At 42.7% G+C, this 27,082-nt stretch overlaps 1 protein-coding gene across 4 annotated transcripts in view; it reads right to left on the bottom strand.

Annotated features, from left to right (window-relative positions):
- LOC111870568 (solute carrier organic anion transporter family member 74D) overlaps nucleotides 1-27,082 on the bottom strand; it is a 261,138-nt gene that overhangs the window by 14,756 nt on the left and 219,300 nt on the right. For all 4 annotated transcript variants that reach the window (XM_023862954.2, XM_033753895.1, XM_023862955.2 and 1 more), the window contains 2 exons: nucleotides 16,006-16,146; nucleotides 13,510-13,638 (listed from right to left, as the gene is read on the bottom strand). In XM_023862954.2, the coding sequence (XP_023718722.1) occupies nucleotides 13,510-13,638; nucleotides 16,006-16,146 (270 nt within the window). The remainder of the gene's footprint in view (nucleotides 1-13,509; nucleotides 13,639-16,005; nucleotides 16,147-27,082) is intronic.

Here is a 27,082-nt window from a genome sequence, read left to right as displayed (position 1 = left end):
ATAGCCAGAAGTGGCCGCAGTACAAGGGACTTAGTCCCACCCCACTAGTTAAAAAAAAAAAAATACCAGCAACAGGTCTAACAAACTATTCTTACTCTTCTCTTCTTCATGAACCTCCTACGGTTCTCTTTTCTTGCTCCTCCTCTTCTTCCTATACCGGCTGGTTCAGCTTTTCCTCTTCCTGTCTTAAAACCCTTGTCTGCAACTGATTCTTTTGCTTCACAGAGCAACTCTACGACTTCTTCTATACTTTATTCGGAATGTTTACGGAGTTCATATAAACAAACGTGAGGCAGAGAGCAAAACGTGGCAAAAGAGTAGTTCACATCGTGCCGAATATTCCGCAATGTCCACCGTGTCGTACTGTACTTAAGTTGTAATGAAAGTGGCATCGTGTGTACAGCGCGAAGAGTACTTCCCCTGCCTGTAAGGTAACAAGCGACGTTTTGTAGATATTTCGCACAGGGCATAATCTCCCAGCTCATCCCTAAGTTGAAATACGCAGTCTCCAAATGCGATCTTTGCTAGCTGCATCCCTCACACAGACGTGATAAGAAGTACGAGTATATGCAGGCCTACTACACTAAACGTCATGAATCCATAATGAAGTTAGTCAACAGTGAAGACAGTATACTACAGAGATCACAGTGGCCGTGTGGTTTAAGGCATGAACTGTCTTCCTTCACTCGAACGCTGGAATCGTGGTTTCGAATCCCACTCAAGTCATGGATGGATGACCCAACCTGTGAAAGATGCCTACAAGAAGACGAATCAGCCACACGTATCCTATGTGATTGTGAGGCCATAGCTTACTTAAGATTTCGTCACCTGGGTCAGTTCTTCATGGAACTAAGTGACTTTTATGACGCCCCCGCAAATAAAGTTCTACATTTCATTCGAAGTGCAGGTTTAATAAAGGGTTAATCCAAAGGAGAATCACAATAGATCACTGAAGGTCGCAGTGCGAGGGCCGGATTTTATGGTTCACCATTTACACACACACACACACACACATACAAGTCATGGATGTCTGTGTGCGTTTATTCTGTGTTTGTGTTGTTCAGTGTGTAGATAGCGGCCTTGAAACTGGCTGATCCCCTCTCCAATGAGTCCTACTGATTATATACAGGATTAGAAAACTGAAAAGGTGACCAAGGTCCAACAAAAAGGACTGTAAACCCAAACATAAACACGCGTTTTACTATTTTTGTTTTTTATTATCGTACAATACCACGTGTTATTTTTTTCTTACATGAGAGTAACAATCTGTGTTCTGACGTTTTTTGCACGGTTAACCATTATTTTACATAAATTTTTATAAAGTTCGATTTGAGAGTGTTACGGTGGATAAGGACGAAAACAGACTGTGAATGACAGTCTCACTGACGAGCCCCAATATCGCATTGTGTATGTATAAGTCTGGATGGGTGGGGGGTTAAAGCAAGCATATCACTGGGATGAGCATCAGGTGATGAGTGACACTGAAATGAATGGAGCAGATGAATCGTGAACACTTTGTTTTGTTTGGTTCAACAACCATTGACAGTGACGAGTCACGACGCGTGCGTGGGACGGATGACAAGGTCAGCCGGACAAACTACAAGAGTGACCCCAACAGAACTGGAAGCCGTCTGGAGCCTCGAGAAGACACGTGGACAGGACACGTTTATCAACATGTGTCGGTAATACAGATCTCGAATGTCAGGGACTCCAAAATGTCGTCCTTCTACGTTTTTTATGGTTTATTTTACGACTGTCTAGAATGCATGGCGCCGAATAGTATAATGATTAATAAACGTTGAATTGGAGAGGTCACGGCCTAATCAAGATATTATCCTGGCGTTCGCCTGGAGGGAACTGGGCAATCCAAGAAATACCTGTCAATATAACCGCTGTTCCAGCCAAGATTTGATCCGAGCACCTCCTGAAAACAAGTTACAGCGTTACCGTCACAACAACCAACCAGGTTGGTGTATAGTCATGAAGGTTTCCTTGCATTGTACGAGGGCGCGAGTGAAGGCTGACATTCACAGCAGAAGAACGGGCGAATGTCGTATATGAGGGTGTCTGATTTAAAACGCTGGCGAGCATATGTAAACAGATGAAAGAAATAACAGGAGCACATAATGGGGAGTTTCATGATTTATATTCCTATTCAAATATTATTAGGGTGATTAAATCAGTAGTATGAGATGGACAGGGCACAGAGCACCCATGTAAGGAGGTGCGAATTGCAAACATTTTGGCCAAAAGAACTGAAACGAAAAGACAACATAAGGGAAAACTCTGTGGCCTTAGTCAGCAAGCGAACTAACCGACCGAGTGACCGCCGCTTGTCGGCGAAGTTAGTGCCAACTTTGGCGGATAGAGGGTATCACATGGTCAACGCAACGAATTCCCACGGCCGTTAATCTGGGTTTTCTAGACCGGAGCTGCTATTTCCTTGAAATAGCACCTCAATTATCCTCACGAGGCTGAGTGGGCCCCGTTCCAGTCCCACTACTTCTCAGAAAATCTGGTAGCGACAGGAATCGAACACAGGACCTATGGATCTGTAGCCAGGAACTCTGACCACTAGACGACAGAGGTGGTCACAAGATAAGGAACCTGAGCATAAATGTCAGAATAATATTAAAACGACTCTTGGAGAAAGATGGGGCGCGCGGTAGCGTAGTTGGTTGAGGCACTATGCTACAAGTCGGAAGGTCGCAGGTTATATTCACGATGTCATTAAAAGTAAAAAAGTAAAGGTATCCCTTAACAGGCCGTGGAGGCCCATACGGATGTGAGACGTCGAGGCTCCCACATTTTCTAGACAATCGGCTCACAGATGGCGACGATGTCATTGGATTTTTCAATTTACCTAATCCTTCCAGCCGCACTATGGCCCTGAGGTTCGAATCAGCCTCTAACAGAAATGAGTACCTGGGGGCTAAAGGGCGGCCGATGCGTATGGCTGACCTCACCGACAACCGTGAAACCGATTGTATAGAAAATATTGGAGCCTCGACGTCTCACAGGTCTGTCGCCTCCACGGCCTGTTACAGGGATAGAGAAACAGGGGTGGCGGACTGGATTTAACTGGCTGAGGTTAAGTCCAATAACGGGATTTTGTGAGCTCGGCAGGTTTATGCAATAGAGTTAATTTCAATTAGAACTTGGCTTAAAATAATACTGGCAAATAAATACGAAATATTTTCTGAAGAACCTTGTACAAATTTCTTATTATTCGAATGGGTCAGCGAACCACTGGGACTGCTCGATCTGAGTGTAATGAAAACAAACATGAAGAACCAGAATACCGAAGCAGATCCCTTAAACCTTTCACTGGCAGTTGGATATAAATAAAGGTGGAGGAGTTAAAGGAGGTCTTTTTTTAAATGTCTGCAGTAGCAGAAGGTCACACACTACTGGTACAGATATAGAAACTGTTCTCTTCTCTTGCTGAGAGCTGCAGGCCAGACGAAGGGCAAGGTCAGCCCGAGCGAAGTAATGAACTCTTAAATCCCAAAGAGAACAAGCCGTCTTGTAATGGGGAGCAAGTTCCATACAAGAGGGCGAAGGTACATAAAGCGTCCCCTGGGTAAAGAAAGTTGTCACATGCATCTGATGACTGTGCAGACACGTTTCCGTCCTCTCTTTGCATTAAGTACATAAAATGAATGGAGGCACTATGCTACAAGCCGAAAGGTCGCGGGATCGAATCCCGATGAAGTGCATTTTGTTTTCAATTTACCTAATCCTTCCAGCCGCACTATAGCCCTGGGGTCGACTCAGCCTCTAACAGAAACAATTACCAGGAATATTCCTGGGTGTAAAGGGCGGCCGGCGCGTAAGGCTGACAACCTCACCGCCATCTGTGAGCCGATTGTCGAGAAAATGTAGGAGCCTCGACCTATCACAATCCTATGGGCCTCAACGTCCTATTATAGGGATACGTTTACTTTACTTTACATAAAATGAAGATATAAATAGAAAATCGTGTCTGCCGACCCGCAGGCTTTTACTCAGAAACTATTCAATATATAGAATATCTCATCATTACAAGTCTTAGTTTATATTATGATTTCTGCATATCAAAATAAGCGAAAAGAAAGTTCACATGAATATGTACCCTGAGGGCCCTTCATATGGTCACGTATTCGTCGTTAGCGTGACTAATAATAGTGGCTTCTGGATTTGATCATTGGGTTTATTGGCACTTCTTTACAATTACAACCAATTATAGCAGCTCACACGTCGAACTCCTTCTGAATGACGTCTGTCTGACGAATCTCTGACTTCATTGATGAGTCTGAGTCTGATGTTACGACCGACGGTCAGTCGGCCAGTCTGTGTTGGAATAAAGCATCCATCTGGGGCTACTGTCAGACTGTTGCAGGTTTGTTGATATGGGGCGCTCTCTCTGATGAGAGAACGAGTCTGTCGTTTACAATTGCTGTTGGTGTTCGCCAGCGCAGTCATTCTCGGGTCCANCGGGTTTATTGGCACTTCTTTACAATTACAACCAATTATAGCAGCTCACACGTCGAACTCCTTCTGAATGACGTCTGTCTGACGAATCTCTGACTTCATTGATGAGTCTGAGTCTGATGTTACGACCGACGGTCAGTCGGCCAGTCTGTGTTGGAATAAAGCATCCATCTGGGGCTACTGTCAGACTGTTGCAGGTTTGTTGATATGGGGCGCTCTCTCTGATGAGAGAACGAGTCTGTCGTTTACAATTGCTGTTGGTGTTCGCCAGCACAGTCATTCTCGGGTCCAAGTCCCGTGGGACTCAAGACCATATTTTACTGTCTCAGATTCGAGACTTCCCTTTTCTTCGCTTCCTACGTCTCGCAAGGCTACGGTGGAGGTATNGAGTCTGAGTCTGATGTTACGACCGACGGTCAGTCGGCCAGTCTGTGTTGGAATAAAGCATCCATCTGGGGCTACTGTCAGACTGTTGCAGGTTTGTTGATATGGGGCGCTCTCTCTGATGAGAGAACGAGTCTGTCGTTTACAATTGCTGTTGGTGTTCGCCAGCACAGTCATTCTCGGGTCCAAGTCCCGTGGGACTCAAGACCATATTTTACTGTCTCAGATTCGAGACTTCCCTTTTCTTCGCTTCCTACGTCTCGCAAGGCTACGGTGGAGGTATTCGATCCCGCCTCCACGTGGGTTAGTGAATTGAATGCACGAATTATCTTCCTTTTATAAATGCCACGCGGCACAAATATAAGTCACCACGTCGAACAGTTAATTGTCGTCTGTTATTCTGTTTGTTGTCTAGTGAATCGTGAATGTCTTTGCTCATATCTGTAGCCACGGAAACAGGTTCTAGCAAACCGTTGCCTAGGAAAATGACTTCCGCTTCTATTCTGAATTTCAGGCAGTGTTCAACAAGCCGTTGCTTAGTAATGGGTTATTCTGTCAAAATATGCTACGCGTATTTTAATTTCAAGTTCCGTGACCATACCTTAAATACTTCCGAATTTTACCGGGTTGTGTATAATGAAAAAGCAGACAAAACAGCTAAAAATAATATCTTTAAGTACATTCTTACAAGAGGTGCTCGAAATGGCCTCTCATGTTCAATGACACGCAACTCAGCTCTGCGAAAAAGAAACTCGCAAGCGTTCGAAGATTCCGGATGTACTGTTTATTCTATGTTTAAATTGCTGAATTCGACGCCACAGTTCCTCTGTACTGCAGACTGTATAGGCATAGACTTTGGTTTACAAAATCGAGAGGATTCAACTCAGGTGAGCGTGCAGGCCAGGGAACTGAAGCTTCATGTTCGCGACCAATCCAGAGTCCGGAATGATTTTCTGACAGTCATTTACGCACTCCACGCCTGCATCGTGGTGGAGGGCTATGAAGTCGAAACCGCACGCGAAGTCATGTATTGAAGGATACATCTTCCGATAGTCCACATAAAAATGTATTCAAGGAAAATTAAGAAAATCGGAGCCACAAATTTGTGACAGTAAAACATGAGAGCCTATCAGGCAGTCATCTAAACTTCTAGCCCACAGACTGACGGAAAACTGTCGCCGAAGATAATGAGATCGAATGGCATACGGGTTTCAACTGGACATACATGCTAGTGAATGGTGGTGATCCCAGTCGTGGCAAAGCACGATTCGTCAGTACATAAAACCTTTGCTGTAAATGCAGGGTCTTCCTCCAACCGTCGCAAGATCCACTAATATAATGCACGTCTTGGAGGTGTGACTCAATGCGATAGCGACATTAAAGGCTATCTCTCAACCTACGGTATACAGAAGCATGGGAGATACTGTACCTGCCCGATCTGTAAAACTTCTGGTACTTATGATAGGCTGTCTTCCGGCGAATTCGTCTCTTTAAGCCCGTGGTCAATAGAAATTAAAGCATGACGAACTGACACTATCCGATTATGGTTTTATCTCTGTATCTTTTAAAGGCAGTTCTAGCATTTCAGCTACATCCCCTAGAACAAAATGCCATGTCCACTATTTCAGGAAATGAATATACACTTCCCATGTTAAATCGGTAAGCAAGGTACTTTCCCAAGCTCACAATCCTTCGAGCTGACCCAAAATTAGTGTTTGTCTGCGTCGGAGGACTGCCAGGTTGTGTAGACATGAACACATTGATATGCATCAAATGGACCTCTACAATCACTAGGCGACACAAACAAAATACTCTTGGGACGTCAGATTGTCGGAATGTGATGAAAGGAATTGATATTCTCCAACTTTTTAAGGAATATTTTCAGTGTGCGTTTTCTTACGAAATTTCTAATTATTCGAATGCCAAAAATAGTTATGTAAAGTACGAAATTTAATGATGACACATTCTGTATTTCGGCTACAACATTACTGAAGATCTAAACTGAAAGTTTTTTAAAATACCCAGCCGTTGCTTAGCAGCGGATGGTACCTAGCCTGTGATTAGCTAGCACTTGATCGAATGTGGGCAGTTCCCCCATATCTAATATGGTTTTGTATCAATTATCAGGTTGACAGGACGGAAGGACACGAGAGACAGAAATGGGACATTACTCCGAAAATCAAATAAACACAAAAGCAAACCGAAAAGAATTCATTACGTGGATTCCTAAGTACGCCTTTCCATATTTTCCTACTTACAAAGCCCTACCCCGAAATTTGATAGCAACCGTACACGCTCTTCTTCGTTGGGAGCCGGGGGCTAACTATTTTTGGGCGTTCTGCATGACTGGAGCCGTCACCGCAAGCAAGACAGGTTGTTATTTAGCTGTCACACGACAATGACTTTCAATTGTCTGTTGTGTGGGACCAGTTTCATGTTTCGCTTGTGCTGTAAAATACTTCCCTACTATCAACTGAATTGTGCGAGGCGAAAACACAGCAGGGGGTTCTCAGTACAACTCCTTTCCTATTGCGTACACTTCTAGACCCACAAACAAATTATTCTATTTTTATTTTTAATGATATTTTTTTGTGAAGAAACGTTACGTAAGTAGACGTTCTGTCTGTATAACATTTGTCGAACATATGCAGCTTCAAATTTCTGCACAGTTACGTTCGTAGTTGTTCTCTTACAATGTTTCATGCATGATATGTAGGTATGCTAACGATCTAACTCCATAATAAATTTCATATGGCTCGCCCTGCTGATTATTTATTTTCTCCGTCAAAACAAAGCCAAAGAAATTACTCGAACGGCAGCCATGTTTTAATCCATACTTTACAAAAAAAAAATTACATTAATAAACGCATATTCTTCGAATATATATTTCCACCTCAGAGGTTCGTGAATCTCTTATTTTATTATTAACGAGTGCATGAAATTATAAAGCATAATGTTCTGGTTGCCGCGAATTTCGTAAAACTCCGTCAACTTACACAAAAGTTGATATGGGGGACACATACATACAACGCACATGCAGATATAAAGCTCGTCTCATAACAACATTTTTCTCCCTATGACAGGGAAGTAGGCTAAAGGCAATCCAATCCAGTCAATTACCTTTACGTATTAAATTATTTAGGGGGTCGGTATGACTGCTCAGTATGCCAATGGAGCCTTGTGGCGACGGTAAGACATACAAAAGTAAATATAATTCAGATAACATATATAGTGAAACCTGTTTATAAGGGAAGGACCGCCTCTGTGGTCTAGTGGTCAGAGTTCCTGGCTACAGATCCAGAGGTCCGGGTTCGATTCTCTGCGCTACCAGATTTTATGAGAAGTAGTGGGTCTGGAACGGGGTCCATTCAGCCTCGTGAGGATAATTGAGGAGTTATTTCAAGGAAATAGCGGCTCCGGTCTAGAAAACCGAGATTAACGGGCGTGGGAATTCGTTGCGCTGACCACGTGACACTCTCTATCCGCTAAAGTTGGCAGTAACTTCGCCGACAAGCGGCGGTCGCTGGGTTATTCGTTCATCAGTTTTATTTATAACTCCCTGAACACAACTACTCTTCAGAAACTAATATCCTTCAGCTGTTCAAAAAATCCCCGCCTTCTAATGTAAGTGGATGTTCATTACAACCCCCAAAAGACGCCGAAGCTGGGCCCTACCCTGAGACATGTGAATCCAGCGGACAATCTTCCGCCTCACTTCCTCAACACCCACGCAGTTTCTCAGACCCCAGACATGTGAGCACCTCATCTGTCCTGTGAGTGCTACACGTTCGACTCATATCCAGAATTTTTACTTCTTATTTCTTTGTCTATTTCATACTTTCTCTAATAGTCCAGTTTGCAGCCGGTCGGGATTAGTACGTTGCCATTTGTAGCGGATGAATTCCGGGAAGGACGAACATAATTAACGAAGAGAAAACACTCATCTCAGCCCACAGTTTTCAACTAATTCTACTTTTACATTTCGTTTCCGAGTAAAACACAGTTGTTTAATTAATTTTCATTTTTAGTCACGTTCCGCTGTTGTAAAGTAGTCCCTGTGTCGAAGAACCAAGGTTTGAAGACTATACAGAGGTGTGGAACGAAAATTTATGCAGTTTTAATGTTTGCATTAGATTGAGACAAGAAGTTAGCTTGACGCTCTGGCCGCGTTATCTTTGGAGCCATTACATAGAAGGTAGGGTGTGCTCCAGAACTGGAATTGACGGAAGGAGGAAGAAAAATCCTGCTACAATCGAGAATCGAAAGTCAGTAATATAAACTATTGCCAGAAATTTTCCTCCTTCACTCTACATAAATACATCGAGCCATACATGGGCCACGGATCACCACAGCTGAGTCACACCACGCCTTATTACATTTAGGCGAAATGTCCAGGTGGCTCGAGGCCGGTGTAGTAAAAGAAAGTGGTTGCCCTGATTTTTAACAATTTGCCAACCTCTCCCTGCCTTGTCACGCAAAGTGATTTTTCGGTTAGCGTGCGTATACATTGCTCGGGCGAAGACAGCTTGAAGTGTTGTATCAGTCTGCCTGTCCTAATTAAACTCATTTGCATACCCACCTGTCTGCCCAACCGAGAGCCGCAGAGTTCAAACGAACTCAATGATTTAAACGCACAAGGGGCTTTATACTAGGTCATTTCAAGGTTTAAAGACAGTCTATTAACTGTAAATATTGGCCACGCCATAGCTCAAGCGGTTAGCTCCTGGCTTTACACCGCGGCGGCCCGGGTTCGATCCCTAGTCTGGTCAAGTGGGATTTGTGGTGGACAAAGTGGCGCTGGGCAGGTTTTCTCCGAGTACTTCGGTTTCCCCTGCCAATCTTCATTCCACCAATTGCTCCACAATCACCCTCACCTATCATCTGGGACTGGTACAATAGGCCAGAAGTGGCCGCAGTACAAGGGACTTAGTCCCACCCCACTAGCAATAAAGAAACTGTAAATATTTATCCCCAAAAGAGATAAGATTATCAACATGTATGGTGAATTTAATTTATCGTGACATGACTCCTTGAAAGCCGGAATAATGGAGCCAGAGCGGAAGTCCAATGCTAGCCAACGGCTCGCTAAGCATATGTTCCCGCTGCAAGGAATAGTCGCGGAATAATCAATAATCAATTATGCAATCATCCAATTTGGAACCCATCAGACACATGAAAATTTGAAGAGATGAGGCCGTGGCCTATTTTAAGTCTTCTTGGCATTAACCTGACAGGACTGATACTTATGGTTTGTTTAAGGGGGCTGCATCAATCATTGAAGCAACGTAGTATCAGATGTGATGATGGATCTGTGTTATGTGCTCCCTTAAAGACATTAGTAACCACTGAGGATCGAAGGTTAATGAAACCACATAATTACGGAGGATTTTGGCGTCATACAAGACAATGGATCTGTATTCTGTGGTCTATTTGCAAGTACTATGCTGGCATTACACCCCTTAAGAGCTGAGGCTAGCAGACTAGCTGGGTTGTATCAATCACAGAGGTTACTTAGCATCATGATGGACAAGCATTCTGTGGCCTATTTCCAGGCACTTAACCTGGTGGGACTGAATAAAACTATCAAACCTGTTGGTGGAGGTAAAAGTCTGGCCACAATCAAAACAGAGAAATCCATACACATTTCAAGAATCAGACCGCAGTCGTCCGGCACATAGCCGATCATTTATTTACTTACAATATCCTTTTAAAAAGACTCTCTAGTTTTGAATGCATATAATTATCTGACCACATAGCAAACATCATTGTACTTGAAGTCCCAGAGTTTAGCAGTCTTAATAGAATGTGCTGCCCCTGGTGGAAAATCATGAAAGTGTACGGACGTGGTATTATATTGCCGCGTGTTTCCTAGGTAACACGAGAATAATTCACGTGGGTTTCCGGATTTCAGCGAATATTTACTGGACACTCACTTTTACACTTCCAAGTACGATTATCACCCACTTATAACGTCCTCAGACGTTTCTTACAACACTACAGTTACTTCTTGCACCGCAAATTTCGGTGAAGTCTTCTGTTCCCTTTGTCGGATGCGAGCTTGCCTCTGCTCTCGTCGGAGCTACACTAAGAACTCAAAAACTTAAAACCTGACTGGCCTCGACGAAGCTGGACTTTTATAACCTGGTCTCGGACGGAATAGAGGGCACCATGTAGGAGCCTTTGGTCTCGACCGCTGTTTTGCAACGAACCTTTTGTTGTCCTTTCACCTCCGGGGAAACGCGTTTGTTGCTTAAGGTATTCCTAGGCAACGGACCCCTGGTATTGCGTTTCCGGGCGCACGCCACAATATGTAAATGGTAAATTCAAAGGAATTAAATTCTGTTATAAAATCATCGTCGAGATATAAATAAGATCCGAGTAAGCCTCCCTGGAGGTGTTCTTCAACCAACTACGTAATAATATTGTAATGTATTCAACGATACACAACCATTTAATTCGTACTGATTATTCACGTAAAACAGGGAAAACAAATGGTGATAGCTAACGGGTTATTTGCTTCGGTGCGGAGGGATGAATGAATTTCTCTTATTCATATATGAAACACTGTGCCAACAAATACATAAATTCCATATTAAAACTGAAGATGTGTTTGTTCTGAAATTAAATTTTCGTTATAATGCAAATTGTGTAAGTGTAACATAGCTGCTCCTTGCCTCTGCACAACGTCATGAAGGCGTCCAAGGTGTGCAGAAGTACAGACTACCTCTATGCTTTCCTCACCTAGTCGCTGGATAGAGGCGAGTATCATTGAGGCCAAGTCATTGGTCCTCCATTATAAATCCATTGAACAGGGGACTGAATATTAAAATTGGAATGGTCCAGTTCGATATTGCTCCGAATTATATTTCCCATCCCACAAATGAAAGATTGTTAATAGTTGGAAAGTTGCAAACGTGGTTACCTACAACACAAAATCATCCGGTCTCAACCTCGCATCCTGTCGTACCCTCCTGGTTGCTGCTAACAGATCATAATGTACAAAACGATCGATCGACAATTTTGTCGCTAGGCAACCATACATATTTACAAGACTTGTCATTATGCGACACAACGGTGGTAAATAACATAAAGAAATGTGTGCTGTTATTTTTCAATGGTTGCAGCCTGTTGTGTTAAATATATACATTTCTTTATTAAAATCTGTCACAACACAACGACAAAATAGTTGATGTTTAACAGTATTTTGTTGTTGTGTTGTGAGGGATTTTAATAAATAAATTTATGAGTTCTATTATGTTCCATTTTCAGAACGCGAAATTTTGGATAGTTCAGTGATTTTTCCATGAAATGCACTAAGGTTCATGTGCGAAGCTATCAAGCTAAATGATTAAAATGCCACGTTATCACTGGTAATGTTTATTAAAGAAGTAGTTACTATAGGATTCTGACGATGGTGTATAACACACTGATATGTTGGGTTTTTGGACTTTATCCATCGTCCTGGTTTTTAAGATAACAAATAAAAACACGACGTTTCGGAAACTAGCTCAATCTAGCCTCAATCNTATTCTAATATCAAAGTATTTACAACCACTACATAAAAAAGGTAAGACAATCCCTGTAACAGGCCGTGAAGGCCCGTAGGGTTGTGAGAGGTCGATGCTACCACATTTTCTAGAAGATCGGCTCACAGATGGCGGTGAGGTTGTCAGCCTTACGCGCCGGCCTCCCTTTACCCCCCAGGAAGATTCCTGGTACTTATTTATGTTAGTGGATGAGTCGACTCCAGGGTCATAGCGCGGCTGGAAGGATCAGGTAAACTGAAAAATCCAACGGCCTCATCGGGACTCGAACCCGCAACCTTCCGGCTTTTAGTACAGTACCTCAACCAACTACGCTACCGCTTGCCCCTTGCCCCTTGCAGCCATTACATATATACTAAGAATTTGTGAAAGTTTTTGTTCTTCACCAGGATTTTTCTGAAAATAGATTTTATTTAAGTGATGGGATTCTTTATTTGTTACAGTTTAACGAAAATGTACTCCCAGCGCCGAACACAGAAGTTTCCAAAGTTTCAGATCCGTCAACTTCTTCACGAGGTGCATAATGTACGTAGCTGCCTATCAACCACATAGGACATGGTAAAACAGAGACAACTAAAGATGTCTGGTTCGAATCTCGGCCGATACATCGACCATCCTGACTTTTGGATGAGGAAGTTCGTGGTTTTCATCAGTCCCTTCAAGCAAAGTGCAAAATAGTTCCTCAAATTAGGCCATCACTGCTTCCTTCCACATCCTTTCCAATTCATTATTCATTAATCATCTGATTATTTAAACTGATCAGCTGACAGCGTCGTTAACTAAGCCACAATCCATAAACTGGTGAGATGAAAGAAATTCCTATTTTATGTGTGACATAAGAAATAAGAAATTTGGGTTAAGAAAAGCCTAAAAATGAACCACTATTTAGCCAGTAGACATTAAAACCCATGTGTTGTTTAGCTGTAGAGCAAGTCTAGCGTTTTATAAGCCGTTATATATAAATTATAGACATTAGCTTTTTAATGCCTTTGAAGTTTAAAGGCTTCTTTGTGCTAGCTCTGGAACCTAACTATTTTAAAGTTCTTACTACGAGTAATACTTGATATTAGAGTGAAACCCAGTTCACTGACTTTACGGTATATCTTACCTCTGAGACTGGGATTTTTCTTCTCCCTCCGCAGAGATCTCGGTGTGGGTCTGCAAGTACTGAGCCTCTTTGGAAACGAGAACATCGCGAGGGATGCCAAAAACAACAGGGCCGACACCATCACCAGTCCTGGCGGAATATACACACATCAGTAATGTAGTATGCCCACCGCCACATCAAATTTTAGGACAGAAGATAGATTTATATCTATATGCTTTTGGAACGCAAATATCCCAGTTACGGTATTCTTTTAAACTTCTATATGGAAATTATAATAGAAATTAACACGCAAAAAAACTTAAACAATATTCGGCATAGAAGGGGTTACTTGTGTTAGGCCTACTTGTGGGAAGAGTGAATGTTCCTTTAAACTCATACAGGCCTGTAATTGGGGACTGTTTTTATTCCTTGGTAGGCCGGGTGGGGCTATATAGAAGAGATCAGGGGACGGACAGATCCAAGGGAGAACTGTTTAAAATACTGTTAAGAAGAGATCAATTATTCGCACTGACTGCACACATTTCCAAGATACTAGAAGGGAAATTTGTATTGTTGTACATTCTTTGCACAATGTGCAGGGAGAGAATGTACACATATCTTCAAGTTATCAGTTTATGAGAGCAGCTGGAGTCAGAGTTACTTTACGACTGCCGGTTTACTGCCAATAGATCGTCTTGGCGACAAGCCTTCTGAAACACATGACCAGATTTGTTTTTTATTTTCCAACCGAACACTTGCGGCTATAGTCCTTATGTAACATCCTGTGTGACAAGAGGATGGGTCTGTCGTTTACAATTACTGCTGGTCCTTGCCAGCGCAGTCATTCATAGGTCCGAGTCCCGTGGGACTCATGACCACATTTTACTGTCTCAGATTCGAAACTCCCACAACCTGGAGGGCCAGGTCACCGTACAGCCCTGGGTGAGCCTTGGCCTCCTCTACAACCAGTCTCCACAACCAATGCGTGTTGCCATAGGAATGGACCCACGCATGATGACCCGAGGCTGGTTGTTAGGTTTCTGAACACTACTTTTTTACAGGATGAGGTTGTTAGCCTCATGGCCAACCCCCAACATGGAGGACCAGGGTATCTCTCTTAGTCTGGACTCTACCCTTTGACCTTTCTGGCATGTGTGACCCTACCGGTTGTTAAACTACCGCCGGCATAGCTCTCCAGGTCACAGAGTCACGCAAGCTTCACCATCACGACAAGGTGGTGACACCTTTGGGGGGTGAGGCGGAAGCCACTCTAACCCTATTACGGAAGCGCGGTAACCATGGTAACCAATAGTACCAGTAGGAAACATTAGGATTCGTGGTGATAATAGTAATAATAGCAATGCTTGTGGGGAGGTAGATGTAGTAACGACATGAAACGCGCGTACACTTGTATGCATGTTAAGACGCGAGAAATTTGTCTGGGAACTGGATTGACTTCGGTAGGGCATGCGCCTTTCCCACCAAGTTAATAATTCATTCGGACACGATATCTTAAACTGCTACTGATTCTCTCCAGATGTTAAGACACACGTTGAAACGAATCTGGCATGGATCATACCTGGGGGGGGGGAGGAAACCCTCCTACGTGACATATCACAGATGCTCGAACTGCAATTCTCTTTTGTAGGCCTAATTATTTGCAACACTGGACCGAATACAGATAAATGTTTTAAAATTTTGTCACTTGGTGTTCTCCTACTTCGAAACACAAATCTTGCACGTCTTTCAGAAATATTATAAACGCTCTATCATATGATTCCGCAGAAGAAAATTCGGAGGACTAAATAGCTATATAGCTTAGCGNGGCTTTGAGTATGAAGAAAACAGTCTTCTGGGATGTGGCACCATATAGAAGTGGTGTTAACCGACGTTTAGGAGGAACGTATCGCCTCCATATTCAGGGTAGAAAAATCCGCGAGCGAGGAACCAGCTTGAACAGATGGCTGCAGTCTGCACTTTTTCTACCTTGAAGATGGAGGCGATACGTTCCTCTGAAACGTCGGTTCACGCAAGATCTACACGGCGTCATATTTCAGTAGGCTGTATTCTTCATAGTCACCGCCGTGAAGACCTCAGCTCTTGCAGTGGTAATCATGTTCAGCTTGGCATGATGTCGAAGAGACGGCGTGGACGTAAATTCCTAACCACTCTTTACCTTAACACTGGGTGCAGATATATTATCTCCTTCATGCTCCAGCCAATTTACCCTCCGAGAAACAATTCCCAGTATACACTGGGGAAGAATATATGAGTTTCTTGATAAGATAAATAGGGCTACGGACCACATCAAGAACACAACTTAGTTAGCCACTTAGATACAGACAGATTGGTGCGTCATGTAGATAGACAGCAAAAGGCATATAGACAAGCAGTTTCTGCTTTGTGTACTGTACAAAAACCATTGTATTCTTTGTTACTACATTTTCGTTTTTAATTTTGGGGTTCACAGAAAAACATGTGCAGAAGAAGAAAGCTAGGCTTACATTACACACTTACCTAGCCACCAAGCTCCGACCCACCGAGGGTCTGTGGGTGTGATTTTGGGGTCAACTGTTAGGTCAGCGTACAGCCTTGTGCACAGTGAACCCAGTATGAACCCCAGAGCTGGTCCAAGTATTCGTACTCCAATGGTGATTGCTGGAATAGAGAAAATTACGCAGTAATTTTGAAATCATTCATATATTTTTGAACTAAAATATTCAAGAAAACTTGCGATTTCGCCGACAAATAGTATATAACAATCGAAAACAGCACAAGAATACATATTTTATGATTTGTAACGAAAAATTACCGTTACATCTAGTATGTAACTACAGCCGCACAACCGGTTCGTCACATCCAGGAGAGCTGCATGCAAATAAAGTTAATGCAGAAAGTTCCTTGTTCACGTTGTAATAAAGTACAATGTCAATTGGAATACAGTATATGTGTTAGTTTATTTGCCGTTCACATCTTCAGCGAGTAGAGTTCAGAAATGACGCACATAGAGGCCATATGTTTGAACAGTAACTCTATGCCGAAAGAAGCATTTTAAGGAAACTGGATATCCTGCTTTTTCTTTGAAAGTTCTTCTGAATACGAACGTTCATAAGTTGTGACATCATACCCCACTGTTAGTTCGTCAGAATTCCGAAATTACTTCAAGGTTTTAGATTATACTTTATGTTTGAAGTCTACATTAAAAGTTGGCTGAATTTCATTTTGATCCAAATAGGTTCAATATAATATTTCAATATACAGAACTATAATTTTGCCTGTTGTTCTGTATGGGTGTGAAACTTGGTCTCTGACATTAACGGATGAACATAGACTGAGGGTGTTTGAGAACAGGGTGTTGAGGACAATATCTGGACCAAAGAGAGATGAAGTGACAGGAGGTTGGAGAAAACTTCATAATGAGGAGCTTCATAACTTGTACTCTTCTCCAAGTATAATTAGAATGATCAAGTGAAGGACGATGAGGAGGGCAGGGCATGTAGCACGAATGGGGAGATGAGGAATGTATATAGGATATTGGTGGAAAAGTCAGATGGAAAGAAACCAATGGGAAGACAATGGCGTAACCGGGTGGACAACATTAAAATGGATCTTAGAGAGATAGGATGGGATGGGATGGATTGGATTGATCTGGCTCAGGATAGGGACCAGTGGTGGGCTCTTGTGAGCACGGTAATGAACCTTCGGGTTCCATAAAATGCTGGGAAGTTCTTTAGTTAGCTGCACAATTGGCAGCTTCTCAAGAAGGGCTCAGCTCCGTGAGTGAGTGTGTGAGATTCAATATAATTACGTTACTTGCAACACAAATCCTAATTCTGTAAAAAAATTCTTAAACGTTGTATATTTCGAAGATCTATTATCACACACTATTTCAGGACCTTACACTAAAAGGTGTTAACATCGTAAATGATAAAGCCGGTGCCCTTTGTCGGCCGATGCGCATATCGGCAAACTTGTTAAAAGTAGCCAATATATTGTACGTTTCAACCTTGAGATTAAACCGGAGCTTGACAGTTTCTAGGAAGAGAAAGCGCTACACAAGAATTTTCATTGTGCTTTCGTTTAAGCCTCCTGATGCTTTCATTCCTTAGATCTAAATATTCTTCCCATAGGGTCAGAGACCAGGGGGCACGCGGTAGCGTAGTTGGTTGAGGCACTATACTACAAGCCAGAAGGTCGCGGGTTCGAGTCCCGATGAGGTCACTGGATTTTTAAAATTGACCTAATCCTCCCAGCCACACTATGGCTAGGGCGCTAGCAGAAATGAGTACCAAGAATCTTTCTGGAGGTTAAAGAGCGGCCGGAGCGTAAGGCTGACAATCTCACCGTCATCTATGAGCCGAATGTGGGAGCCTCGACGTCTCACAATCCTATGGGCTTTCACTGCCTGTTACATAGATAAGTTTACCTTTTTTAAAAAAAAACACGCAAAATTATATAATATTTGCAGTTTCCACGGCGAATGAAGGCACTGTAATCCCCTGCCTCGATCGTGCTACCCATTAAAAAGTGTCGCCTACGTAGTTGTGAAAAAGATGGCTGGTAATTTCACTTTTCGACGTGAACATAGTAAAAAAAATAAGTTGAAATAAAGACAAGCGAACTCATGTTCTGTGACAGGGCAGAAGAACTGGAACAGGTTCAAAAGTACTTTCTTCTGAATATTTTATTTGTGATTCCGCTTACCTGAGGAGACCGGATGCCCATTTACTCGAAATTCAAAGACAATGCTGCAAAGCCACTACTACTGCACATAAGAAACGTTGCCCTGAATTTTGTCAAATATGCATCATAACGAAAACGTTTCAAATGAAAGTTGTAGATCTCAATGAAAGCTTAATTCTATATTGCGCCTCAGTTATTTGAATGATTTTGAGAAAATATGTGCAGTACAATGTAAGTTTATTGATTAAATTATATCTATTTGAACTGAAGGCAGTTTACCCTAAAACTTTCAGTGTGAAACGCTACTACCAAACAGCAGAAACACAAGTTGAGACAGATATAACCTCAATATTATGCCTTCATTTTATACACTTCGTGCAAAGAGAACTTGCATGTATTTCCTTGTTTAAAATTTCCTTATTCATTTAATTTTAGTAATTTTCAATCCTCTTTGTATTTCCGTTCCACGAAATAAGTTATGAACTCCCGAAAACGATCGCTGCCTAATACCAGGGTAAGCTTAATTGTTCTCAGAGGAGCTTCGGATAAAAGTGCAGACTAACCAATCGTATCATCACCTCGTGTATCAACGATCAGGAGTGGTCTTTCAACAGTTCGGCCCTCCACAAAGGCACTAGAATTCGTTTCGTGTCCTTGGGGGCACGGCTATTATTTCAGTTGAAGTGTGCCATTAATCAGCATCAGAAGCAAACCAAGGTACGTGAGGACTGCTTTCGAGATCAATCACGGCTACCACCATGCCTTCACGCGCTCGAAACAAATTATATTTATGTTCACACATCACTACTGCGGAGACAGCCATGGCTGCTTTATATCAATATTATAGAGGGCGCGGGGGAGGAATCGACCCGGAATGATCGTGTATTATAAGTAATGCAGGTCTGGGCAAATTCTTTAGAAACGAAAGTGAACATTTTATAAGAAGTTTTCTAATGCATTGTGGGTAGGCTGACAGGAGATATACCGACAGAAATTCTGTAACATAGACTGGACTCTTCCACAGAGTGACGTCATGTTATAACAGGTTTATTTTCCCGAAAAGGAGAGGACAGGATATAATAGGATGGGATAAGACAGACACATGGACAGACGGAGAGACAGACAGAGACAGACGGATAGACTAACAGAAAGAGGCGGGTGGATGGATAGGTGAATGGATGGACAAATAGAGAGAAAACAGACAGACCGATAGATAGATAGATGGATAGATAGACAGACAAATAGATGGATAGATAGACAGACAGATAGATGGATAGATAGACAGACAAAGAGATAGATGGATAGATAGACAGATAACTAAATAGATAGATGGATGGAAGGATGGATGGATGGATAGAGAGACAGACAGATAGATAGATGGATAGATAGACAGATAAATAAATAGATGGATGGATAGACTGATAGGAGGAATAATGAAATGTGCATAACAAGTGGTTACAATTTGCAGTCTTCACCAGATACTGCTAAGACGATCAGACGCGGAAGAAGGGATGAGGATGGTATGTAACGCGTAAGGAAGAAATGATAAATTCATAGGCAATTTTAGTTTAAATATCGAAAGACAAAAGATGACTTAAGAAAGACAGAATTGAAGCGTTCTCTCTTTACAGATACTGTGTAAAAGTGTGGACTGGATCCAGTGACGAGATAATTAACATCTGGGTGTCATAAAAGTAGGGGATTTTTTAACGGTTGACAGAATACTGTGTTTCTCAAGAAGGGCTCTGCTTCACGCAGCCTGTTACGGATATAGAAACAAAGAGAGGAAAAAAGCAGTCTTTTGGGATGTGGTACCGTGTACATGTGGTGTTAACCGACGTTTCAGAGGAACGTATCGCCTCCATCTTCAAGGTAGAGGGAAAAATAAAAAATCCGCAAGTGAAGAGACCGTGAGAATGGACTGCTTGTACCGGTTAACACCACATCTACACGGAGTCACATCCCAGAAGACTGCTTTCTTCATAGTCACCGCCGTGAAAACCTCAAATCCTACAAAGAGAAGAAAGTTAGTTTGGACTAGGCATAGCATTTCTGAGGATGTTTATTTTTTTTGTGAGTTTATACCCCTTATTGGAAATGTTTTCATTGATTTCAGATACAATTCTACTGTGGCCGTGTTATGGTTCGTACGACCTTGAATCGGGGGCTAGAAACACATACAACGTCATCGGTCTTACGGAAAAATATTGTACGACCTCCTTTTCACACTAGGGCGACCAAGTACATTTCTTTGCTCTCCGAATGTCGTACGGTAGATGTCGCATGTCGTCACGCATGAAAGCCAAGACTACACTTTATATTCTACTACCTGACGCGACATGAATCGTACGGAAGTCTTACGACCGATGTCGCTGTGTGTCTCCCAGCCCTAACACAGGGATTGGGGTTACAAATCTCACTTAGGGCATGACTATAGGCCGTGGTGATCTGTGCTGTGCTGTCCTGTGCAAGGAGAGAGGCCTTGCGATAAACAGGTCCTTTGTAAAAGGAGCCCTACAAATTATCTATACAGATTCCATTCAGAATTCAATCTGAAATGAAATGGGCCATAGGACCTAATCCGTGATAACTGAAGAGGAAGGAGAAACGCAATTTTCACACAGTGAAAAGGTGTAGGCAGCAAGTTTCTCAGAAATGTCAATAACCAGACACAAGACTACGTGACGTTGCACCCGGAACATCACAATGCAAAGAAACTTGCAATGAACCAGTCCCTTTCCAACGAGGCGTACCGAATTCCCGAACATATTTGTTTTTCAGTCTAAGGACGCGCCATAGCTCAAGCGGTTAATCGCTGGCTTCCCATCGCGGAGGTCCGGTTTCGATCGCGGGTCTGGTCAAGTGGGATTTGTGGTGGACAAAGTGGCGCTGGGGCAGAATTTCTCCGAGTACTTCAGTTTCCCCTGCCAATCTTCATTCCACCAATTGCTCCACAATCACCCTCACCTATCATCTGGGGCTGGTACAATAGGCCAGAAGTGGCCGCAGTACAAGAGATTTAGTCCAACCCCACTAGCAATAAAAAAATAAATAAAATATTTTTCAGGCTTACTCGGAATAGAAATACACCTGACGGCCTAATCTGCGATAATCAAAGGAAGAGTTTCAAGTCTTCATGGATGCGATGGTTTAGTGACCTTAAGAACTCTCCGGAGAGTCCCCAAATCGAAAATATCATCTTCTTCGTATAAGAATAAAAAGAGTCTTAATAGCGCCTAAGAACATACATAAAGAATTTGTTAAATACGATAAGTAGTTGGGGTATTTAACACAAGATGGCTCTTAAGAAGCCGCAGTATATGCAGCTTTAGATACAGTAGAACTTGGTTATAACGTCATCAAAGGGACCTAAAAATAGTGTCGTTATAAACGAATGTCGTTGTAACCGAAATGGGCACTTCCACAGTAGCCTTATGTTAGTCACGTAAAAATCTACCAAAAACCGAGTTAAAATGTTGCATTTTTTAGTGAAATACGTAGTTAAGTACAGACTAACGTAACATTAACGTGGAATTGCCCAAATGTGTAATATCAAAGACATATTACAGCGCTTTTCACTGACAATACACACAATATTTCACGAATCACTTTAACTTTCTCTTCAATGCTTAAAACTTTCCTTTTCATTGCCATGTTTTCGCTACTGCACTTCTCTGGGTCTAGGCAGGAACACTATAGGGTAAGTTCTGTTAGGACTGAGGTCCTGTTAGACGAGATTCTAGGAAAGGAATGCAGTTAACAACCTGCCGCGTCCTCTTGCACTATTCACGCAGTCCCACCCCACACCCTTGTTTTCGCATAAAACCCACGCTCCTCTTGCAGCCCGCGGTCGTATTCTTCCAGGACAGTCACGTCAGCAAGTAGAGAAAGTGAGGGTGGGCAGACACATCGAACTTTCCCACGATATCAGAGAAATTCAGGAATGAAAATGACGTTACATACGAGGTTGATGCATTTGTGCATGTCGTACTAAGCAAGGTATAAAAACAGTTGCTTTATGAGGAATTAGTTCGTACCATTGAATATTTGATGCAATAGACAAGGTGTCGCAGAAACCGATGTTGCTATAACCAAGTTTTACTGTAGATGTGCCAGAAACGTGAATGTTGACTGGAAATGAAGCGAAATTATTCCATGAACTCTGCGCTAACTCCTTTTTATATGTACTTATAGAATTCCGGCAGTGGCGGAACAACGGGTCATAAATACCGTTGAAAAAACAATTAGATAAAATTTACATCAGTTGTCAGTTCAAGCAAAGATACAGACCAGCTGACGTCACATAGCTGAGCTATGGCCCGGCCTTATTATTACTTTGTTTCTTTATATGCATTAATGTGTTTTTCTTCCAATGCTTACCTTTAATTAATCTTTGATTTTATGTTGTGTTTCTCCAGTATGTAACTACTCGTACTTTTATCTACACTGTGCTGTGTCTGTAATTGGCCTTGCGGCTGTTGGCTCAGCACATAAATAATAAGTAACTGAATTGAATTCAACTATTAGTATGACTCTACAGCCCTTTGTTGGGCCTTGGCCGCTTTTTCAGATCATTGATCCTGTACACAGTCGGTAGGACTCCTTGGACGAGGGACCAGCCTGACGCAAGGGCGCTATCTACACACAGGACAGCACAAATCCAGAATAAACGCACACACGGACATCCAGGCCTTGAGTGGGATTCGAACCGAAGATCACAACGTTCCAGCGGGCGACGACAATTCATGCCTTAAACCACGGGCCCACTATGACCGGGGTATCAGTTTAAATTTTAGGAATGGCACCGAAACAGGGGCAATACTGCTTTCACAGAGTTACGAGAAATGATGGAGGAGCGTTGCGTTGTAACAAAATTTCAGAATTCCTGAACACTGCAAAACGCATCGCCAAGAATCTGGTCGGGCTCACTATGATACCAGGTTGCCTTCTTTTATTACTGTTATTATTATTATTATTATTATTATTATTATTATTTAACTCCAAATGGGTTTTCACCCGGTGGCAGTGGTACTACAATAAGACAACATACAAATAACACTCGAATAGACAACACACACACTACTACAATAAGACAAGAGACAAATAATACACATAAACACGTTCAAACAAAACACAGCATACAAACATTAGTAGAAAAGTGAAACATACTATACAATAAAATAACATTAATGAATGCGCAATGCCATGTTCTCATTTTCCCTTCACTTCACTTCACTTCAATTTACTGCATTATTTTGCTGATTTCCACCCCATTTCTACTTCGCCTTATTTATCACTTTCCTAACCCTTTTCCTACGCCGCGCCATAGCTCAAGCGGTTGGTCGCTGGTTTTCCATCGCGGCGGCCCGGGTTCGCTCCCGGGTCTGGTCAAGTCGGATTTGTGGTGGATAAAGTGGCGCTGGAGCAGGTTTCCTCCGAGTACTTCGGTTTCCCCTGCCAATCTTCATTCCACCAATTGCTCCACAATCACCCTCACCTATCATCTGGGGCTGGTACAATAGGCCAGAAGTGGCCGCAGTACAGTCCCACCCCACTAGCAATAAACGAAAACACTTTTAATAAAATTACTTGGTTTGCAGAATAGAGTCCCTAAAGCGTCTGGAGGTAGTTGGTTCCAGATCTCTATGGTGGGCCCGCCCACTAAATAAACAGAAAAATTCCGCCAGATGGAGAATCGAAACCGCTACCTCCCGAATAAGAAGCATAGAGAGCTAGCGAGCTAACCACTCTAACCAGTGTCTGGATCAACAGTCGTTGATTCCTCGCAGCTGGAGACCAAGACTCATATGTACAGGAGAAATTCTAGAATAAAATACAGCAGGAAGTGACAATTAATGCCGAGCAGGATAAACATAGTAGCCCGGAAGTACAGTAGCGTGTAGACGCGTTACTGGATAACGACCTCGAAACCAACAAAATATATCCTATGTTAGGCAACAGATTCTTAATAAACAAGTATACGAGGCCGTTACTGAGTAATGTCTTCGCAAACAAACATGTTACCATGTAAACGATTTGAGTACAACAATGAACGATGTTTTCTACGAGGTCCTTACCGAGATGTTATAAGGACCATTGGAGCAAGAGTTCAGAGAGAGTTGTAAGGGGATCTATGTCGGTGGTGTTGAGAACCAGCGGGCAACGGAGTGAGCTCGGAAGCTGAAGAATCTCCACTGTTAGAAGCCGTTACCAGGAAATTACTGCTGAATACACAGCAGACTGAAAAGTCTTGGCGGGTGCTGTAGTGATTTGTAAAGTGATTAGATTAGAGATGGCGCTATAATTAAGTGTAGTCACCAGTCATGTGTTAAAGTGGTTAATAAATCCAATCTTCATCCCAAGCGCCGTCTATAGTCAATCATATACGTGACAGTATGTTAACTTAAAATATTCTCTCACATTAATGGGAATGTTCAGATTTCAAAATGCCAGCCACAATTTGTAAAAACAGTATCACAGCGTTGTGAGTTGCGCACTGAACATGGATAATTTCATTTCGAACAATTCTAATAAATTAAGAACGTAATAAAGAATTTTCTAACGTTATCTGGCTTCGGGCCAATGTGTGTACGGGGGGGGGGTAAAAGGAAAACAGTAAAGGGCCTACGTCCGGACAAAGGCGCGAGCACTCGGAATCTCTTCACAGTCCGCCGTACATTCCAGCAAGAAGCTGCAGATATCGCTCGTTGAAAGTCTCAAAGAAAGGACTAAAAATAAATGAACTCATCTTCTGTGATGTAACACTGTGTAGTCTCTTTTCTTTTTAAGTTTGCTACTGAACGACGCTGTCGGTATTAAGTTTATATACCGTTGATGATAGGATGATTAATGAACATGGAGTTGTTGGTTGAATGAGAATTGGCAGGGGAAACCGAAGCACTTGGAGAAAATTTTCTCCAGTTTCATTTTGCTCACCATAAATCTCACATGACTTGACGTGAGATCGAACCCAGGCCATCATCCTGTAGTCTCGCAAAGTCCAACGACGTTTCGGGAGGACGTACTGACTCCATTTTCAGGTGCAGCTTACGCCGAATAAGTAAGCAACCAAGCAGCGTGCGGAGTGCCTGTTCTCAAGCCTACTCTTCGACCCTGAAGACGAAAGCTATATGCTCCTCCGAAAACAGGTAAACTTCTACAAGACTACACGGCACCATATACCAGGAGAGCTGTCACTTCACAAGACCTCAAAACTCACAAAGAAAATCATTCTTTATGAAGGCCAACTAACTCCATTGAGAGGGTTCCTTCCTCGAATATCTGATAGTCACGTAGTTAAGAAACACACCGCTTTTAAGAAAAAACCCAAGGTCCATAACAGTGTTCAAAAAAGCAAATAAATGAACATCTTGAACCAGTTCAATCCAGACTCAGATATCTTAAACATATCCCCATTTACACACAATTTCCTGTATTTTTTTTTTCCCCACTGGCTCTACAGCCCCCTTGGGCCCTGACATCGGATTTTCAGTTTCATGATCATTTACAGACGGCAGGACCCATTGAACGAGTGATCAGCTCGTCGCAAGGCTTCTACCTAAACACAGGACAACTCACAGACTTAACACATACACATACCAAACATTCATGCCTTGTGTGAGATTCGAACCCACGATCCCGGCTTCCGAGAGAGCGAAGACAGTTCATGCCTTAGACCGCTGGGCTACCGAGCCCGGCTCAAAATATTTATACACATATATTCCACCACACGATCAACACGATCAGCTAATCTCCTTGGTATGAACACAAATTATGAGGGTCCCAATAATGTAATGGTCCGGTCTCTTGCTACCGCCACTCTCAGAAGCTTGCTCTCGAATGTTTTAACTTGGAGTGTGACAACACGGAAAAGAATGGGAAAACATTTGTAACCTGCCAAGTCAACCCGACCTCTTGCTTGGGTGGCGTTAGCCGAGGTGTGGATGTGTAAGAATAGGTAACTCAGCTGGTAAAGGTTTGACTCTGTCTCAAGGGTCGCATTAACGAGGAAACACACCGATCATGCGCCATACGACAAGCCAAAATTATTCACTTATATGGTAAATGTATTTGATTTCACCCATTTATACTATTTTAAGAAGCGAGTTACTTAATTCGCAGAAGCGATGATGCTTAATGACGTGCTCGATTTCTCCCTCGCCCGCCAATTTAGTCATTACTGGTATTTAGTTTATTATAATGAATTTCCGACGTCGAAAAACACGTCCGTTGACTGGCGAAGCTGAAAAAAAAAAGCCCCCCAAATGACTCGTACCAGAGGCGCAGCACCTCCAAGCGTGGAGTCCGAGGCTAACACAAGATCTTGTCGCCAATTGGCCGGATTCGAAGAGAGTTTCTCGCCCTTAAAGCGAATGTAGGCATTCGTATTGGTTAAAAGCAAACAAAGTCACGTAATCCTGCGTAATGCATTTCCACATCCTGAAGACATCAGCTCCAGGATCTACTCCGACCGGCTGCACCCCTCTCGACTTGACTTACGGTGGCAGGAATTGCCTTCTGTTCAGATTTCCAGCCCCAAACCTCACAGCAGAATTCCAAGCTCCGGGACATACTCGCTTACTTCAAGCCCAATTAATAAAACGAAGACAAACGATTATTTTTTTCCTTGGCACTACAGGCCCAGTGGGCCTAGGCCTTCCTCCATGAACTTCTCCGTTCACTTCGGTTTTTCTAGATCTTACACATTCGGTAGGACTCCTTTGGCGGGCGATCAGGTTATCGCAAGGCCTCTACCTGTGCATAAACAGAGAAAAACGCACACACACAAACTAAACAGCCATGCCCTGAGTGGGATTCGAACCCACGACCCCGGTTTCCAAGCGCGAAGACAGTACATGCCAAACAAACGATTATATGTCTATAATTTTAAGCGGTTCCATACTCCTCAAAA

The sequence above is a fragment of the Cryptotermes secundus genome, unplaced genomic scaffold (genome assembly GCF_002891405.2).
Source record: "Cryptotermes secundus unplaced genomic scaffold, Csec_1.0 scaffold117, whole genome shotgun sequence".
NCBI lineage: Eukaryota > Metazoa > Arthropoda > Insecta > Blattodea > Kalotermitidae > Cryptotermes > Cryptotermes secundus.
The sequence above is the reverse complement of the archived record's forward strand: the minus strand, read 5'-3'. Positions and strand labels throughout refer to the sequence as shown.